The 21,831-nt window shown below is 33.3% G+C and overlaps 1 protein-coding gene across 1 annotated transcript; it reads right to left on the reverse strand.

Moving 5' to 3' along the window:
* Positions 1-892: 892 nt before the first annotated feature.
* Positions 893-6,406, reverse strand: LOC146913597 (cationic amino acid transporter 2, vacuolar-like). The gene is made up of 14 exons (XM_085716793.1): positions 6,036-6,406; positions 5,446-5,610; positions 5,220-5,335; positions 4,767-4,907; positions 4,544-4,662; positions 4,362-4,458; positions 3,683-3,855; positions 3,473-3,539; positions 3,210-3,368; positions 2,890-3,115; positions 2,470-2,575; positions 2,245-2,357; positions 2,010-2,085; positions 893-1,275 (listed from the first exon to the last, which is right to left on the reverse strand). Exons 1-14 carry the CDS (start codon positions 6,208-6,210, stop codon positions 1,131-1,133), a joined length of 1,878 nt encoding a protein of 625 aa, XP_085572919.1. The 5' UTR covers positions 6,211-6,406; the 3' UTR covers positions 893-1,130.
* Positions 6,407-21,831: the final 15,425 nt, after the last annotated feature.

Consider the following 21,831-nt stretch of genomic DNA (forward strand, 5'->3'; position numbering starts at 1 on the left):
ATATTTATATGGTGGTTTTTGAGTTTTATAATTGAATCAACAAATCACATAAGAGCATCTCAAACATTATGTAGACCTACTCAAACTTATAATACTCACTCAGCTATAGTTTTATGAAATATTTTATCTTGCTTAACTTGCAAATATTACTTTATCTTCGATATCTCATATTCTATTTCTTAATTTGCCACCTTCAATTGCATATAAATATTATTTCAATACCATAAAACTTACTTCTAGAGTATGTTTGATTTTGAAAAGAAAGTAAGAGATACACAAATAAGAAAGAGTGAGAAAAAAGATAAATAAGTGAGAAATATAGTTAATTACACATGTTCATCTGCTAAGGAATACTCATCATACTTTATACTAACTCATCTTGATATTTTGTAACTTATTTTCACTATTGAGTGAATTAAATTTATGATATATATAACTTTCAAAAAATTGTACTTCTTGGTTAGATAAAGATTAGCTCCAAATATCAATATAATATGAGAAATGATATTTGTACAACCATTATGTGACAACTTTTAAACAACACTCTCTCTCATACTCACGGTGTGTTCTTATTCTCTCTCTTTCTTTATCTCTCCCTGTTGTTTTTGACCAATAGAAAGAGAAAAAGAGGATTATCCTAAAAATTGTCATTAAATGGTTGTACAAATATCATTACTCTATAATATTCACTCCAATACTTGCCAAATTTTTCTATCATTTTTTACCCACACTTGGAACCATTTTCTATCATTTTTTACCCACACTTGGAACCACATATCTTCACTTTGTAAGTGAGTCGCAAAATACAAATTTAAAGTAGGATAAGAAGATCTAGAGGTCAAGTATAATGGCTTTAAAAATTCATTATTTCAGCTCTTCTATGTACTCAAAATCAACAATCAAAATTTCATATATTTTTCTTATAAAATACACCTTTCACATGATTAATTTCTTCTTCTCTAAGTAAAAAAAAAAAAAAAAAAACTATGACTATTTCGACCTAATACATCTTTCACATGATTAATTTCTTATAAAATACGTCTTTCACATTTTGCATTTTCTGTACAATGATTATTACAAATAAGATCAACATGGTGGGATATTTGCCCTAATGAGATAGGTTTGTATAATTAAGCAAGAAGGCTTGTGGTATTATCAACTTGAGCAGCCTTCACATGAACTGAATCTTTTAGAGAGCTATGGGTTCGACCATAGAATACATAAATAATTACTCCTATTGCTAGCCATATAGAAACTCGCAACCAAGTAGCACCCCTTCAAAAAAATAAAACACAAATGATAAGTTAGATATTTTGTATATATGTTTAATTAAACTTCACAAAATCTTGGAATGTAGTTTTATACTCCCTCCGTCTCGTAATATTAGTTGTTTAAGGTTTGTGCGCGGTTATTAAGGAAATGATTAATTGCGTTGATTCCAATGGTAAAATTAGTAGCATTTACTAAAACACCCTTATTAATTGCAGTTAGTGGAGTAGTTAGTTGGATGTAATTCAATAAATAAGGGTATAATAGTGGGAAAAAATAATAAATGCTGCATTGGTATTGTAAAGTGACAATTATTTTGAGAAAAAAATAAAATGGTAAAGAGACAATAATTGTGAGACGGAGGGAGTAAAACATAGTCTTGGTAATGCAATAATTGTCTAAGTTTTCTAACCTCTATTTAGACCTATAAAGCACGGATACCAAATACGATTCTGACACTTACATTGTGATATGGATAAATTTTTTGAGAAAATGACAAAATTTAGGTTATCACAAGTGTCGGAGTGGACACCACAACATGCCTTCAGTCAAAAGTGTATGTGCAACATTGCTTTAGACCATATCTCATTTTTACTATTTGTTTTTATCAATAATATTTCAAATCTACTTTATTTTTTCAATAATGTCACTTGATATTTTAAAGTAAAATATTAGATTTCTTTAAAAAAAAATTGAAAAGAAAGTCATATACACTTTCAAAATTGAATATGGATACTTACCCAAGACTAATAAGTAAGTATGAATTGATAAGAATGCAAATTATAGGCAGCAGAGGCACCAATGGACATGTGAAACCTGAACAACAAATAAATAAGAGTCAATTTTAATTCAATACCCATGGACTAATGATTTTTTATTTTGTAGCAATTCAATTCCAATACTGCAAATATCATGATGTAGAAATTCAAAGCAATGTGTATATTAACTATACCATAAAAAAAATGTAAACCATACCTCCAGAGTGACCAAAGTTGTGTCTTTCATCATCTTGATCTATACATGTTAGGAAGACAAAGCCAGACAAAAGAAGAATGCCACCAACTCCACATAATGTAAATCTAACAGAACTGATAATAAGAAACATAAAATGTGATTTTAGTTAATTTTTTAGAAATACTTAAATGACATATGCAACATTAATAAAGTATATAGAATGTAACTGCTAGCCTCTAAACTAACCTGATAAGATATGTAGAAGAAGCTGCAAATGTAAGGACAAATACACCTAAACATATGGATGCTATTACACAGCCAACAACTGTTCTCCTATTACCATTATGTACATCTGCATCCATAAAAAAATAGGAGTGAGGATGAAGGTAACATATGTCAAATAATAGAATGAAAGACCTAAAATGAAATTGCATATAATTTGCATATCTGGAGCAATAATTGTTACATTTTGCATTGACACGGACACTGGACACGAAACTGACACATCGGCATAATTAAAATTTCAGAAACTTGTATAATTAGATGTACCAACAAGTGTTGGTTCCGTGTCGGTGTCAGACATGTACACGTGTTGAACACCAAACACGTCTTCAATCTGAAGTGTCGATGAAAACAACTATATAGAAAATGAAAATCATAACTCACAGTTGTCTATTGCAAGATGTTTGGCAAGAACGGGATAATCAGCTGATAAGTCCTCTTTGACAAGTAAAGGTTTCTTGTTTTCATCTTTTACATTTGTCACCAAATGGCTCCATCCACACTCCATTGATTCTGAATCAATTGGTCCTTGTAGAGAAGGGGGAATATATCTGACTATCAACACAGATATTGATGCTATGGTGAATGCAAGAAGAGTGCCTACACTAACCTGTAGAACACAAGCAAAATAGACATTAGTACTATAAATATATATTAGCTAGTAACATTCTTTTACATTTTGCGATACAAATGATTCGACTTACCATGCCAGCAAGTTGAGAGACATCCATGAAAAAAGCCAAGGCTGCAGAAACAAGGCCAGTAACTATGGTACTCTTTACAGGAACTTGGCTGTGCTTATTTATGTCAGAAAAAAATGGTGGCAGTAGTCCATCCCTTGCCATAGCCATTAAAATTCTTGGCTGAGAGGCATTAAACAAGCCACATCAATAATCTTTCCTAGGAAATAGAAACATTTTATGGACTATTATATTTTTATAGTGAACAAATTGTGAGCATAGAGTACCTGGGGCATCATTCCACCGAGCAATGATGAGCATAGAGCTGTAATAGCCCCGGCATTTATAATGTATCTGTAATCACAATCATGAAAAATCACTTAGAAAACTAATGCATTCTTAGAAAATGGTATTTTATGAATATTTATACACAAAATGGACACATTGAATACGCTACAGAGAAATTCGTAATAGAGTTGCAAACTTGTAAAACTTACGCTGCCCATTGCATGCCATTTGCAGCAAACGCAGAAGATATGGGGGTGTTGGGATTGATATCATAGTAAGGTACTAAACCAACAACAACAATTGATACTATCATATACAATCCACAACATAGAGACAGTGAAGCTGCAATTCCTATTGGCAAATCTCTTTGAGGATTTTTCACCTGTTAGATCAAAGCAAAACACTTAGAAAATTTGAACGGCAATGGAAATCGTGTCGTCGAGGTTTTTGAAGTGTCTGTGACCAATACGCAGCCGCATCATATGTATCAATGTTTTCAGAATCGGACCAGACGATTGAACTAGTTAATCTGTTGCTTGGTTCAACCACTGTCAGGTCTCAGTCTTCTAGAATAAAGTCAAAATGGGCTGAACTGAGGCTGATTTAACTAGTTTGTTTTTCTTTTCAAAAAAATATATTTTAATACTGATTTATTTATTTGTCAAAATGCGTTGAACCGTGGTTGATTGAACCATGACTCGGAGTTTTCACCGGTTCAATCTCCAGTCCGGTTTTGAAAACATTGATCTGTATTTAACTTCAATTTTCTACGATATCAAGTCTGACGTGAATGTGAAGTGGTGATGACGATTTTAAATAATCGCAAATTTTTTGCATCGGTCATATTTGATCTAAAAGGGTAAGCTGCATGAAGCATTATATCTATACCTCTTCAGCAGCGCTGGCAACTGCATCAAAACCTATGTATGCAAAAAAGGCTGTTGCAGAACCAGCAACCATTCCATCAACTCCAAATGCAAAATACCTATTATTAAAACAAGAGAGAAATATTTTTCAATAACTTGAAGAGACCAAACTCCAAATGTATAAGAAAGATATATGTAAATTACCCTGTAGGGAGTTTATATCCAATCCATCCAGTTTTGAATCCCAAGTAACCCCCGGCAACTATGATAAACATCAAAGCACATATATTCACTGATGTGACTATACTTTGTATCCTTGTACTCTGCATACAAAGTAGTAACAATTCAAATCAATAAAGAACATATCCAGCAATACCATCGAAAAGCGGTGCAGCAGACTTGAGGTAAAAACATCGATAAAATTTACCTCTTTGATGCCGGTACACAGGATCCAAGTAACAATCAATACCATAAAGGCTGAAAGTGGGTCTACATCAATATCAATCCCAGGAATATGTTGATATGATAAAAATCCTGGCAAGTTGTCCACACCTCCAATAAGTGCAGCCTAATCAAAGAAATATCAATCTCATATCAGCACTCGCATCAGATAATTTTTACTTGCATTTCAAACAAACTAATCTGCTAGAGTTTTATTCCCGGTGTTGTCTGATGCAGACTATGGAAAATAGTGATTTGTTCAAATTCTGTTGCGCGACACTGCTATAGTAACGTTATAGCCGCTATTTTGTTCAAATTCTGCTATGCAATAGTGTCGCTATTTAACAATATTGTTTAAACTAATGAAAAGAAAGCATCCAACAGAATTCTGATTTTAAGAAAAGAACATTGAAAACACAATAGTAGATTAACAGTATACCAAATTAGGGGTTATGCCACGAGCAACAGCAGCTCCACCGATCCCATATTCCAGTATTAAGGACCAGCCAATCAACCAAGAAACCCTGCAAACATTATACACAAAATATATCAACTCTCAATTGATATGTAATAAGCTATGCAGTCTACACAAGCACTTCAATCTTTTAATGCAAGAAAGCATAAGAATGTTAAGAAGGTGAATAGATAAATACCCTTCACCAAGCTTCCAGCAGAAGGAAAACGACTGGCCAACTCAGCATAACAGAGAGCTGAAAGAGCTGCTGCTATTCCAGCTACCATGAATGAAAGTGGTAAAGCTGGTCCAGCATGTTCCCTTGCTACTGTTCCAACCAAAACATATACACCAGCACCAATTGTTGCACCAACACCTAAATCCAAATTAAATAAATAATATCTTATCAACATAGTTCTACCCAAATATAATATAATACAAAGCACCAAATTAAAATATTCAAGTCAAAGGGTCACTTCAGTTTTCTTGGGAGGTCTGGAAAACCAAAATTCAAACAAGAAAAGAACCTTAAACCAGTTAAATAACAACACTAAAAAATCAGTGTAATTTTTTTTACCCTGTCAGTTAAAAATATTTAACATTTATCATTACATCTAAAGACACATGTAATTGATTCTGATTTGTTGACAGTATTAAAAAATTTACACCTTTCCACTAGAAACCGGAGAGTTAACACTAAAAATATTAACAAAACAACAGTCAGAAAAGTGAAAAGGAAAGTTGAAACTGAAATTGATCTGACCCAGATGAAAAACATGATTGAAAGTTATCTTAAATTACCAATTGCCATGAGATGAGGAACAGTTAACTCCTTAGCAAGCTGCACTCCATGAGAGTTGTTGCTGTTCTCAACTTGAGAATTATCAACCATTTTCCTTCTAGTTAAAAACCTCCATGAACATGATGAACCTTGTCCTCCATAATCACTACCCTCTTGTGAATCAACAAACCCCATCACAAAAATCTTCTCGTTTTTTGTTTTCTTACAGAACAAGCAATATATCAAACAATTTAGGTGCAAGAAAAATGGTTTGTGAAATGAATGATTATAATTTTAGTGGCAATGTGTATGGATTGAAGTTGTAACAAGAGTGAAACAAAGAAACTGAACGCTCCAACTTGTATGTGTCACTTTGTTTACTTCACTTGTTAAAAGTGTTTGTGTCTTTATGTGTATTTATAGTGTCTTATTAATGGTTTCTTGCACGTTTTCCAAAAAAAAGGTTTCATGATTAATAATGGATTGACCAATGAATTTGGACATGATATGGCGGCTATGTCTCCAAATAAAGAGGTGGCGGCGATGGATTGCTATTTGTTTGTAAAACAATAAGGAAAATGATTGTTACATCTCTTAATAATATAGATATGAGTTCTCGTGAGCATAGTTCAGTTGAAATGAACAATATATTTGTAACATGTGAGGTTAGAGTTTGAACTCCAATTCTCACTTATTCACTTTATAAATTGAATTACAAGCATTAGATTACTCGATCGACAATAAAAAATATAGATGTGATAAATTGAGGATGCGGCAGAAAGAGGGATATAAAAGAAAATTAGATGGCACATATCTTTGTCTTGGGTTCGAATTCAAGTTTTGACATGTTGTAACGTTAAAATTCTTATTGAAAGTTTTTCACTCATTTCGATCTCACAAAACTAGAGTGAGTAGCGTACATTAATCAGTAAAAGACTAAAAAGACTTTAATATTGAATTTCAGATTTATATGCACCGTTGACTACTTGTTTTATATGCACCGTGTTAGAATGAAATGATTGTACCATCTTTTCATTAAAAAGAAAAATTTAACAAGCAAAAATAAATATTAACACTGCTATAGTACTCTCCTCAGCACAAGATATGCCGAAAAACTACTAAAAATATGCATGCAGTTGCTGAATTTAAAAGAGATTTAAGATCACCGTAATTTCAAAGTTAAAATTGAATTTCAGATTTTTGATTAAATTGACAATTTGACAATTTTAATAGAATTAAATAGACTTTGTAAAAAGATTGAGTCTCATCTTTTTACCGCGAAATTAGATTTTAAATAGGTTAGACGATAAGCTTGTGCCTGGCAACGTAGTATGTTTTCGTTTGTCAAAAAAAAAAAAAAAACCTCATATGTTCCCGTCCCTACTCAAAAAGCATCTTTCATCAACAAGTTTGAAAATAAAAAATCGGAAGAATACAAAGATTGGTGATTCATGGTCTGATTGAATTCTTTGGTCAAAATTGACGTTATCAATTCAAAGTTGGGGAATTCAAGTGAGTGAGCTCAACTACTGCATGTGCTACGTCACGTGTGTGTCTTTGTTCAGTATTCTCTTGTAAAAATTTATGTGATCAATTATTTGGTCAAAATTCTACTCAAAAATAAAAAAAAATTGGTCAAAATTGACGTTATTAAGTTGCAAAAACTTTCTTTACCGAAGATTCCAAAAGAAAGATTACTCCTTCCATCAATATCAAGTAAATGTTTTTCTTTTGACATATTGACCCAAGAATAATGTTAATTGAATAAGTGAATAAGTCATTTTACTTCCAGAGTTCTATAATAAGTGAATCTTTTATAAAAAAAATATTATATTAAAATAACTGACTCATTTTACTTTTCAATGTAATATTAATTACTTTTTTTTCAATTTTAACTCTAATTAATACTACTTTCATCATTCTCAATTCAATATATTTTACTTTGCATTTATGATAATAGTAAATACACAAATACTTGAAAAGAGCACTTAAAACTATTTTTTTCTCTCCTTCATTTATATATTTTTCTTAATAAGTGTGAAATGTTTAAATAACTCACTTAATTTGGGACGGAGGGAGTACAAGCAAAAAGCAAAAGATAAGACTAATGAGGGCTCTAGTTAGCATTTTTTTAATAGAAATGTTAACTAGTGTCCCGATGCATTGGTTGTGAAAGCATATACTCTCCGGTCTTGAATGTAAGAATTAAAAAAAGGTACACCTATTAAAAAAAGTGGATTGACTGCATATAAATCATTATAAAAATAAAAACATTTTCCCAATTTTACCCTTGTCTTAGAGTAATACACATGCAGACATTAATGATAGAAACATTTTCCAAAGAAACATGACTTTTGAACTCCACCAATGAAAAATCTTTGGAAAGTGTTAAACATGGGAATGTGAAATAAATTAGATAAAGTTAATGAAGATAAAATTGGAATAGTGACGTTTAATAGGATGATTTTTGCATATTTTTGCTTACATTTGAGACCATCAATTTTTTTTGTTTTGTTTCTTACATTTGAGACCGAATGGAGTATGTATTTCATTGAAACTTGTGTAATCAATTCCTTAAAAGTGTAAAAAAAAATGTTATCTTACTTACTAAAGCTTGTCAGGTCAAACTTACCCTAACCCTAAAATTAACCTAGCATTTTCCTTCCCATTTCTAACGCATTAATTCCAGGTTTGACCTTCTCACCCTTAATACACGCCATAAATACATTTAAATTTAGGTTGTTTGACAATTCATTTCATTTAAACCCTTAATACATGCCATAAATTCATTTAAATTCAGGTTGTTTGGCAATTCATTTCATGTAAGGACACAGTTGTTTGGAAAATAAAATAATATGGTTGCAACATTTCAATAATAGTCAGGGTGACCCCTTGTCGCCTTTTTTATTTTTGTTAGCGGCTGAGGGTCTTAATGTGCTCATGAATACAGTTGAAAGGGCGCAGTTGTTTACAGGGTACGATATCGGTGCCAATAACGAGGTTCGGTTGACGCATTTACAGTTTGCGGATGATACGTTAATTATGGCCGAGAAGAGTTGGTTAAATGTCCGCACTATGAGATCGGTGTTGCTTTTATTCGAGGAGATATCGGGTCTCAAAGTGAATTTTCACAAAAGTATGCTAACTGGTGTTAACATTCCTGATTCTTGGTTGTCAGAGGCTGCTACGATGTTGCAGTGTCGCAAAGGTACCATTCCTTTTGTTTATTTGGGGTTGCCTATCGGCGGTGATTCTAGAAAAATCTCTTTTTGGAAACCTGTGGTTGATCGTCTTGTCTTGCGCTTGTCGTCGTGGAATCATAACTCTCTTTCTTTTGGTGGTCGTTTGGTCCTTATCAAAGTTGTCCTGTCCTCATTGCCGATTTACTTTCTTTCCTTTTTCAAAGCCCCTGCAGGTATAATCTCTTCTATTGAAACTATTTTTAATAATTTTTTTTGGGGGGGGAGGTGAGGATTTTAGGAAAATTGCTTGGATAAAGTGGGAGTCCATTTGTACTCCAAAGGAGGACGGAGGGTTGAGGGTCAAGAGGGTAGGTGCTTTTAATTTGGCGTTAATGGGTAAATGGTGTTGGAGGATGTTGGTTGAGAAGGACGGTTTGTGGTATCGAGTTCTAAAAGCTCGGTATGGTGAGGAGGGAGGTCGGTTGAAAGAGGTAGATAGCCATAGTTCGGCTTGGTGGAGGTCTGTGTGTCAGATTCGTGAAGGGGTTGGTGAGGGAGTTGGTAGGTGGTTTGATAGTAATATTCGGAGGGTGGTTGGAGATGGGAGGGGTACTTATTTCTGGCATGATATTTGGGTGGGGGAAATTCCTTTGAAAACGAAATTTCCCCGCCTCTTTGATTTGTCTGTTGACAAGGAGTGTTCGGTGGAGAAGATGTGGAGGGATTTGGGAGCGGCTGAAGGGAGGGGTTGTTTGTGGCGTCGCCGCTTGTTTGCTTGGGAGGAGGAGAGCGTGAGGGAGTGTATTATGCTGTTCCATAACTTTGTTTTTCAGGAAAATGTGAAGGACACTTGGAGATGGCTGTTAGATCCTATGCATGGATATTCGGTTAGGGGGGCATACCGCTTCCTTACTACCACGTCCGAGAGGGGGGACAGTCACCAGGGTCTAGACATTTGGCATCAGCAGATTCCCTCTAAGGTGTCGGTGTTTGTGTGGAGACTACTCCGCAATAGACTTCCAACGAAGGATAATTTGGTTCGACGGAGGGTTATTACTCAAGAAGCAGCGGCTTGTGTGACTGGTTGTGGCAGTCCAGAGACAGCAAATCATTTATTTTTGGGATGTGACATTTTCGGTTCATTATGGTCTCAGGTTTGGCTTTGGCTTGGTATTTCTTACGTTGCACATGGCGACATAGTTCAACATTTTATTCAATTTATCAAAATGCCTGGTTTGCATAGATCTTCTCATATGTTTTTTAGAATAATTTGGTTTGCCACCGTATGGGTTCTTTGGAAAGAGAGGAATGACCGTGTGTTTAATAACACGGCTTTGACACCTTTTCAACTTGTCGACAAGGTTAAGTTGACATCTTTTTTATGGTTAAAATCCAAACAAGCAACTTTTATGTATAGCTATCATGACTGGTGGAAGTCACCGCTCCTTTGTATGGGCATCCACCAGTAACTCCAGTTTGCTTGTACATTCTGCTTTTGTTTAGTTTTGGTTAGCATTATTCTCTTGTAATTACTATTAACTGGTTATCCTTTTTAGCACACCTTGTGTGGGGATAATTGCAGTTGTTATTATATATATCGATACCATTTTTGTTTGTTAAAAAAAAAAACATTTCAATAATAGAACACGGATGGAAAATAAGATAATATGGTTGCAAATTTTCAATAATATGGTTTCAAAAAAATAAACACGGTTCAAATAAAAGAAATGCATTAAATCATTTTTTAAAAAAAAATAAACGATATTGCAAATTAAAATAGGGTTAATATGTCTTTACCCCCCTGTAATATAGGCGAGTTCCGGTTTTCCCCTGTAAAAAAGATTCTTTCGATTCCAACCCTGAAATATGAAGATTTCGTCGAAAACTCCCTGGTCGAATATTGGACCCCCCCAGCTGATGACGTGGCGTGACATGGCGCGCTGAGTCACCCTTTTATGCTGACGTGGCGTGCTGACTGTATAATTAATTTTATTTTTATTTTTTTATAGGGTACATGTGGCATTTGTCATTTTTTTATGTCTTTATCCCCCTGTAATTTAGGCGAGTTCCAGTTTTCCCCCTGTAAAAATTTTAAAAATAAAATCTGGAAAATTTAAAAAAATAATTATTTTTTAAAAAAAAATCTGGAAAATTAATAAAAATTGAAAATAATGAAAAAATTCCGAAAAAATTTAAAAAATTAATAAAAATGAAAAAAATAGATTTTATTCTAAATTTTAAAAATTATAAAAAAGTTCGGATTTTTTTTGATATTTAGAAGATATTTAAAAATACTGGAATTTAATTAGCATTTTAATTTTTAGGTAAATGCAACTTATTATATTTCCTAACTAGTTTAACTATAAATTCATAGTGAAATCCCAATAGCAGACGCGTTGAGGCAACAAATTGAAGTTCAAAAGACATTGGAAGAGCAACTTGAGGTACTCACTTTTTAAATTTTAATGTCTCTTAAATAAGACACTTTTTAAAATTTTACACGCATTAATAATTCTTTTTACAAAAATATTCCTATGTAATTCAAGCTTCTCAGATTTTTTTTCCTAAATTTTTAATTAAACTAAAATCGATTTATTTTCTTCAGATTATATGATTTTTAAAATTTAATTTTCATATTGTAATTGGATTTTAAAAAATATCCAGATTTTAAAATTTTTAAATATTTTCCAGTTTTTTTATTACGCAAAAAAATCTAAACTTTTTTTATTTTGAAAATTAAATTCCAGTATTTTTAAATATCTTCTAAATTTCAAAAAAAATCCGAACTTTTTTCCAATTTTTTAAATTTCGAAAAAAATCTAAATGTCTTTTCTGCTTTTTTATTTTATTTTTCGAAAAAAATAATCTGATTTTTTGTTATTTTTAAAATTTAAAAAAAATCAATCTTTAATTTTTAAAAAAAATAATCTGATTTTTTTTATTTTTTAAAGATTTTCAGTTTTTAATTTTTATTATTAAAATGATGTGGTATGTATATACACACATGTCATGCGATTTTTTTTTTTCTAGATTTTTAATTATTTTAAATTTTTTCAGTATTTTTTCATTATTTTCAATTTTTATTAATTTTCCAGCATTTTTTTAAAAAAATAATTATTTTTTTAAATTTTCCAGATTTTATTTTTTATTTTTAAAATTTTTACAAGGGAAAAACTGGAACTCGCCTAAATTACAGTGGGGTAAAGACATAAAAAAATGACAAATGTCACGTGTACCCTATAAAAAAATAAAAAATAAAATTAAACATACAGTCAGCACGTCACGTCAGCAGAAAAGGGTGACTCAGCGCGCCACGTCACGCCACGTCATCAACTGGGGGGTCCAATATTCGACCAGGGGGTTTTCGACGGAATCTTCATATTTCAGGGTTGGAATCGAAAGAATCTTTTTTACAAGGGGGTAAATACATATTATCCCATTAAAATAATATGATTCAAGTCAAATTATCTTTGTTTCTAAAGTTTATCTGGTCAAGCAATCCCTAACCCTAATTTTTACCTAGCTTTTTCACTCCCATTTCAACGCAATAATTGTCATGCAATAAATGTCATTCATTTCAAATTCAATTGTTTGAATTTCTCATTTAAATGTCCTTAAAGCATTTCGAATTCTCACATTTGACATTCTCACTCCTTTGCCGTTCATTAAATGCACTTTTACCATTCATATCAAATCTGAAAATTCTCTCCTCATTTAAATGCAATTGTTTGACATTCTTCTTTAAGATCAATCTTTTAAATGCTCCTTATCCACACAATAAATTCTAACATTTGACATTCTCACCCCTTTGTCATGCAATGAATTTCATTCAAATCAAATTCAAAAAATTTCTCCTCATTTAAATGCAATTGTTTGACCTTCTTCTTTAAGATCAATCTTTTAAATACTCTTTTACCACAAAGTAAATTCTAACATTTGACCTTCTAACCCTTTGTCACGCAATAAATGTCATTCATATGCTCACGTTTATCTCTTATTATTAAAGCTTAACCCCCTCAGCAGAAATCATCTTCACCCTCTCACGGGTCAGCATAGTCAAGGAAATGTGTGTTTTTTTTTTTTTGAGGTATTTTAGATACACCATATTTTCTTTGAGTCAATCCATGTTTTAGAAATTTCTAATTGGGGTTTTTCAAGTTGTAGATAAAATCAAATTTTAATTGTATTACACGAGATTCAGATGTGGTTAGTTCTATGTATTTTTCTTATATGTTTTTAAGTTGTTTCTGTTTTTAATCTCAGACTTACCAATGATGATTTAGAGATGTATTTTTGTTTTATGTTTTCAGTAACGTGTAAGATGTTTCCTTATCCTCAGAAAATCTAATGAATATGTCTTTTTTGCGTTAAGTTATATGTCCACCTTTATTTTGATTCAGTATAATATAGTGTATTTGCAAATTATTCCATCTGATATAGTGTTAGAAGAAAATATAAAAGACAAAAATTTATGTGCTGACATAGCGTAAACAAAATTTAAATAAGTTAAACAAAGTTTGGATACATCGTTAATACTCAAATTTAAATAAGTTCAACTTATTTTATGATTTTAAGAGATAGAAGCAAAGTTATAAGACATCAAACAGGTTGAGATAGAAGCAAAGCTACAAGTTAACAATTATCGGACATCACATAATATATAGTTTAAGAAGGTCACCTACATATAAATTTAGAGGATCTAAAATACTCAAATTTGAACAAGTTCAACTCAGTTTGGATACATTAATAGTACGATCAAGTTTTAAATAGTTCAACTTATTTTATGATTTTAACATGCATCCATATGGAATTTCAATCCGAAAATGGCCAAGATACTTTTCTATCATTAGTTATCCTTTTTTAATGTAAGTTAGTTGCTCATATGGTAAAACATACCTGACTATGATTGAATATATATGTTTGAAACCATTTATTTTAAGTAACATAGTATTGAATGAACGTGTAACCTCTCTTAAGCCTTAGAGATTAGCATGTCTCAAACATCTGACCTCCACTGTCTCAAAGATAGTTATATATACTAATGTAGTAAAAATTTGCTTTGTAAATTGTCCATGTAAATCCAAGAACGTGTTTTGCATAAATTGTTCATGTCTCTTATTTGTACTTTAATGATGTCATACTCTAACGATGTCAACTTAATACTAATTATGTAATACATCATATTCCTTATGGAACTATTAAATTACAACCCAATTAGACGATATAACTTATTCATCGCTTTTCTTCGTTGGTTGGACCCGTGTGTCGCACGGGTCGATGTTCTAGTTTTCAACTTAAAACTTGTTTTTGTGGATTACCTTAACTAGTGCCCTAAGACACTATCCTAATATAATAATGTCGCGTCATTTTTCGGAGGTCAAGCTATTTTTATTAGCATAGACTCACGATTTTAATTTCACGACTGAACATTTTATTTTTTTAAGGAAAGGGGAAAAAGTTCAAACACCTTATGTTGAAAAGATTTAGGGTTCGGGGGTTAGTTACATAAAGGGAAGGTATTAGCACCCTTTATGTTCGTAGTACTCTATGGGAACCTCTTAGTTTCATTTAATTAATGTGCTATAACTTGCTTGTTTTGAAAAAAATGGAGTTTGAAAAGATAAAAGAAAGGAGACCTAATTTATCTACATTTTATTGATTTGAGAGGACGGGTGTCATTTGCCTACGTACCCGTGAAGGATCAAAATCACGTAGTTCGGGGTTGAAATTGACGTTTGATTTGTTGTATGTTTTTTATTAATTTTTGAAAAGGTTTTAAAATGAAAAGCCAAGTGGAAAATGAGAATTGGTTTGTATTTTTTATATTGAAAGAAAATAGACTCAAAGTATGATTAAAATTGATTTGATATTTGATTAAGAAAGAAAATAAAAAAGAACGATCACTTGATTGAAAATCAAGGTTTATTATGAAAATATTTTTTGTGATTTTTGGTTATTTGCATGTTTTTGTTTTTTAGAATATTAATTAAAGAATAAAATAAACTAACGTGACAATAAAAATAAAAGCGCTTGGATTTTTGTAGTGACGTTGGATCACCAAAAAATCCCTAATCTAATTTTTTTTGTATTTTTTGATATATATAAAGCGGTAAAGAAATAAAAGATACACACACACACACACTTTTTTCTCATTTATATTTACATTGGACCTAAATACATTCTAATCGCTGGAAAATAAATGACAATAATTAAAATGCTAAAAAATAAAAAAATGCTAAATAAGAAATAAAATGCAAGAAAATAAAAGAAAATAAAAGGAAGGGACAAACGAAGGGACAAAATTACGTACCGAAGGGACAAAATTCCGAAGCGACAAAAAAAAAGAGGGAGAAGAAAAGAATAGCTCGTCAACACAAGCTAAATGAGGGAGAAGAGAGAAAAGTTCTTTGACAAATCAGGAGAACTTTTGGTGTCTGAAATTGTGCAGGATGAGAGCTCCATTTATAGGTTCTAAGGTTGATGAAAAATGGAAAATTGGTTTAATGCACTTTGATGGGGATTTCAATGAGATTGATGGTTTTGGAATGTGATTTGAATGATTTTTCAAATGGGAGAGTTGACATGTAAAAATGGCATGATTGGTGGCACACTTGAGAAAGAAAAAAAAATTGGACCTTGACACTATATTTTTTGACAATTTTTGGACTCATTAAAAAAAGTAAAAACCTAAAGAAGTAATTGAACGAAAAAAATAAAAATAAAATGGTAAAATGGAAAATAAAAAAATATAAAAATCAAGACCGAATAAAAATGAAAGATAAAAATAAAAACTAAAAGTTTAAAAAAAAGACTAATAAATAAAAAAAAGTGAGAAGAGGTATGATGAAACGCGTTCCTTATGAAAAATGGGAAAGAACTTTCTGACTTTGTGATTGAGGCTGTGATAGTGGCATGGTTGGAATAGAATTTTCTTTGGTCCCCAGAGACAATTATTTCGGACTCATTAAAATGGTTAAAATAAAAACTAAAAGAAATAATTAGACTAAAAAAAATAAAAAAAGGTAAATTGGAAAATAAAGACTAAATAAAAATAAAGTATTAAAAGATGGAAACTAAAAAAAAAAGACTAATAAATAATAATAAAAAATAAAAAAATTGAGAGGAGGTCTGAAAAAAAAACAAGGAATATTCCTAGTCAAAAGACATGTGTCAGTGGGACCTTAGGTCAAAAATTGGGGTATGACAGATGCCCCTATTTAAGTTTCTTCATCCGGAGATTTGAAGATGGAATCTTTGATTTGACGGGCCGAAGAGACTTAAATACAAAATACACCAATTTTGGACCTAAGATGCTATGAATGCTCATGATGCAAAGATGATTTGACTGAGACGAGAAACAACAACAGGAAACCCAAATTCGTTGAAGAAAGGGATTCGACACCGCTGGGGAATGTAATTTCACTGGGGAAAAGATTGTCTACTACCGTATTGGTTTGAGACGATAGCTTAATGAAGACAAGACTTTTAGCGACATCTCTAGAACAGCTAACGCTGGGGATGACACTTTTGAAATTGAAATTGATTCGCGACTTCTCTAGAACAGATAAACTGGGGACGACACCATTGAAATTGAAATTGAAATTGATTAGTGACATCACTGGAACAGCTAACGCTGGGGATGACACTTTTGAAATTGAAATTGATTAGTGACATCACTAGAACAGCTACGCTGGGGATGACACCATTGAAATTGACTTGATTTGTGACATCACTAGAACAGCTACGCTGGGGATGACACTTTTGAAATTGAAATTGATTGAAGGTAGACTCAAGCTGTCCCTTGTTTAGGACTAGCGGCTTAGAACATGATAAACATTTGCGAGAATCGACTCGGCTTGGTAAACATTTGCGAGAATCCACTCGGCTTTTGATAAAAGTTGGCCAGAATCCACTGGGCTTCATAAGAGTTTTGTGAGAATCTACTCGGCTTGGTAAACATTTGCGAGAATCCACTCGGCTTGGTAAACATTTGCGAGAATCCACTGGGCTTTTGATAAAAGTTTGCCAGAATCCACTGGGCTTCATAAGAGTTTTGCGAGAATCCACTCGGCTTTTGATAAAAGTTTTGCGAGAATCCACTCGGTTTTTGATAAAAGTTGGCCAGAATCCACTGGGCTTTTGATAAAAGGTTTGCGAGAATCCACTCGGCTTGGTAAACATATGCGAGAATCCACTCGGATTTTGATAAAGTTTGCGAGAATCCACTAGGCTTGGTAAACATATGCGAGAATCCACCCGACTTGGTAAACATATGCGAGAATCCACTCGGATTTTTGCGAGAATCCACTCGGCTTTTGATAAGGTTTGCGAGAATCCACTCGGCTTTTGATAAGGTTTGCGAGAATCCACTCGGCTTTTGATAAAAGGTTTGCAAGAATCCACTCGGCTTTTGATAAAAGGTTTGCGAGAATCCACTCGACTTTTGATGAAATGTTTGCGAGAATCCACTCGGCTTTTGATGAACGGTTTGCAAGAATCCACTCGGCTTTGTTAACATTTGCGAGAATCCACTCGGCTTTTGATAAAAGTTGGCCAGAATCCATTGGGCTTCATAAGAGTTTTGCGAGAATCCACTCGGCTTTTGCAAGGGCGTGCCGGAATCCACCGGGCTTTGTGAACATTTGCAAGAATCCACTCGGCTTTTGATGAAAGTTGGCCAGAATCCACTGGGCTTTGTAAAGGTTTGCCGGAATCCATCCGGCTTACATCGAGCGACATCTCTGGACCAGATACACTAGGGATGACACTTTTGATAATAAGAAGGTAAATGTAAGATGTTCACGTGTAGAAACTTGTGGTTTGGCGCAATGATAAGTAAAGACCGAACTGAAGAGACACGACCGAAACAAGATTTTTGTGACTAATGCAATCATGTGTGAATGATGTCGTGTGTATGTTGTGTATGCATGAGTGTATGATTGTGTGAAAGTATTAACGTATGAATGTATGATTGTATGAATGCATGAATGTATGATTGTATGGACTGGATTGTGACAGGTGACTTGACAAAACAAGACAAAACAGGTAAGATGGGAGGCAGACTGACATCGTAGTACAAACACTCGGCAGACTTCCTTGGGGATGATAGTATTGCGAACAAATCGAGCCGCTGATGGGGTAAAACCTGGCTCAAGGTAGCAGCTGATGCTCCTGGGGATAAAGCACATTGTTGACCAAGAGTCTGGAAGAAGTCGCCATTTGTAAATCGACGCAGAGTGTTCTTCCACTGGTATGCTTCAACAGTCATTTTTTCATTTTTTTTTTTTTTGAAAATCCCTAACTTTTGCCTGGACCGCCCTTTCGGGTTTTCAGTCCACCGGGAATATATTCCTTTTTATGCCCCTAATTTTGCCTGGACCGTCCTTTCGGGTTTTCAGTCATCGGGACACTCTCTATTGCTTAAGCCGCCTTTTGAGGTTTTCAACTTAGCGAGCTTTGATTTTTTTGTATATTTTTTGTATTCTTGGACTGTGACAGCATCTTGCTCAAGGCAGGAGTCCTCCCCATAGTTCTTAGCCATGTTTCTCTTTCGGAGTGTAACCGTTCTCGAGGCGGACGTTGATGTACGCTTCACCTACTTACGAGTTCAAAGAGAGTGTGTTTGTTGTTCACACTTTTCAAAAGATGTAAAAAAAGGTTTTGCATTTTGAAAAAATTTTGCTTCAAGTATTGTCATCAAAAATAGAAGAAATTTTGCAAATAGAATGAATGAGAATTCCAAATAACTGGGCACAGGCTCAAATTTGATGAATTGAGTGGTGGCCTGCCAATGGTGGACCCCACAGATCTTTGAAAAATTTGGAAAATGGTAAATATAATGGAAGGTACATTGAACACAATAACCGTTATACTCTCTAACAACTTTGAATGGCCCTGTTTCGAGTCTTTGAATGCCCCTGTTTCGAGTCTTTAATTTGTGGGTGCTTCGAATTGGAGGTTCTTTTGACCACTGGATTCCCAAAGTGGACTGTGCTGACTGATGCAGTTACTTGTCATGATCCTTAACTTTTGCATAGATCGCCCTTTCGAGTTTTCAATCTATTAGGATAATCATTTTTGCCCATGTCTCTAATTTTTGCCTGGACCGCCTGTTATACCCTAATTTTGGACCTAAAAATACCTATTCAATTCTTCTTTTCTTGCATTATAAATCATTTGAACTGTCTCTGATCAATTACATCTTTTCTCTGCATTTTATTTCAATGTTATTTGCAAAATTCATGAAAAAGGGTATTTTAGTCATTTCCTGTGTCAAAATTTCTTTCAATCTTTGAAAAATTGTTTGAGTCTTTTCAAATAGTTTGAATAAGTCCTCATTTCAATTCTGTGTCAAAATCCATTTCAGAAATTGCATTTGAGGTCATTTTGGGTCAGTTTAGCCCTAAGGGCATTTTAGTCTTTTCATGTGTTAAAGCTCTGCCTAATCTCTCAAAATTGTCTCTGAGTCTTTTAACCTTGTTTGAATAAACTCTTGCTTTAATTTCCTGTTAAAAACCCATTTTAAAATTTGCATCTGAGTCATTTTAGCCCCAGGGGCATTTTGGTCATTTCACACGAAATTTCGGCAGAGAGAGGTTACTTTGAAGTACCTCATTTAGGCCATTGGTTCATTTTAGTCCGTTTTGTCATTTTTATCGTCTCACTTTACGTTATTTTCAATTTACGTTTTTTAAACCAATTTTAATTTTTTTTTATTATTATTAAGTCCTCAAAATCTTCAAATTTACATTTTAGTCCTTAAGTCAAACTTTTTGTTTTTTAGTTTTTTTTAGTCAATTGCAGAATGGTCCTTTTTTTGTCCAATCTTTCTTTTTAGTCTTTCTTATTTTGCAGGTTAGTCCCCAAGGTTTCAAATATTGCAAAAAGGCCCCAAAGTTCAGAGTTTGTCCAAGGCCGAGCCATTTCAAGTCCAAATCCAGGTGTCCAATTCCTATTGGTCCAGTAATACACTTGGCATCCTATAAAAGGCCCCAATCATTGCCATGCCACTCAGAATCACACAACTCAGCAAAAATCATCACAAACAAAAAACAGATTCTCTCTCTTATCAAAAGGGATCAAAATCATAACCGTTTTCCAAAATTCTCCAAGAACACGAAGAACACAATGAAGAACCCTAGTTTTCCAGAACAAAGAGTTGAATCAAATTGAGGTTAATTCACTGCAATTCTCAGAGATTCACAGTCGAATCTTCATCACTGAATTGAGAAAACTGCAATTCAAGCACAATTTCAAAGAAATTGTGCGATCACAGTTTGAAGAGAGTGAGAAGAAGAGGAATTGAAGTACGATCAAAACAGTTCAAGGAAGAAGAAGATCAAAACACCGATTTATTTTCGGTTTCGAAGCTTACCAGAGGCATCTAAAGCTGCGTGGATCTTTTTTGTTCGAATCTCCGAATCAAACTCAGGTAATCATCCAAACTTCTTCGTTTTTCATCGCAAAAAGCTCAACGAAGGCTCACAATCACAAATAAACCGTGAATCGAAGAAAGATTTTGAAAAAGATTCGAAGAAGTTCGAACGAAACCCTAAAAGTGTAATTCGTCCAGGATTCACCGTTTATTTCATAAATTTAGGTTCAGAATCATAATCAGTGAAGAAAGTAGTTCGAATTAGGGTTTCGTTTCAAGAAATTTAGAAAAGAGAAGTCGAAACCCTAAAAAACCGTAAGGATCCAAAATCAAACCTGTGCCAAACACGTAGATCGAAACGTTTTGAACATTCTTCTTCAAAGAACATATAGATCGAAACGTTTCGAACTCTCTTTTCTTCAAAAATGTCAAGATCGAACGGTTCGAACAATTTTCTTCAGAACATAGCAAGATCGAAGTGTTTCATGTTCTTTCTATGTTTGATTCGTGGTTTGATTCATGGTTTATAGTTCAAAAATCATGATTGTTGTAAGAAGAACGATGAGAGAAGACAAGAGAGAACGAGAGAGTCTGAAGAGAAGAAAGAGAAACCTAGGTTTAGAATGAAAGTGGACCAGTCTCCACGTTTTTATAAGAGCATGAACCAGACCGGTTCACCTGAACCAGTCTGGTTCACCTTCAGACCAGTCTCCCTTTCATTTTTCAACGTTAGATGCTAGCAGTGATGACGTGGACGGTGTGGATGTATTGTTATTGTGGTCTTGATGTGCCTTATTGTGTACCTTGCGTCCCTGGCCTTTAGATCTAGGGTTTCTTAGGAGTTGGATCAATCCAACGCCTCTGAGGCTGTTGGAGGATCCAGGATCCACCAAGAACCTTGGGCCTGGGCCCCTTTTTACTGGATTCTTCGTTTTTGCTTATTTCTTGCTATGTGCACCACTGAATCTTGTTTTTTTACACCCTTTGTTCATTCATAATTTCTAAAAAAATTTCAAATGAATTTCCATGAGTTCCTGATAATTTTCTTGATGGTTTTATAATATTTTTGCATAATAAAATTTGATAAAAAAAATATGTGTAGCTTTTCTTACTATTCTTGTTAAAACTAGTAATTTTCTTGCACTTTTTTTTTAATATAAGAGCCCTTTTAAAAATTCCTAAAAATTCACATAGGCTTCTTGATAGCTTTGTAGTATTTTTTTCACATATTAAAAAATTGGCAGAAATAATGTGGTAGTT

Source organism: Medicago sativa, chromosome 6 (assembly GCF_051527215.1).
Source record: "Medicago sativa cultivar Bolivia chromosome 6, Bolivia_mono, whole genome shotgun sequence".
NCBI classification, from domain to species: Eukaryota; Viridiplantae; Streptophyta; class Magnoliopsida; order Fabales; family Fabaceae; genus Medicago; species Medicago sativa.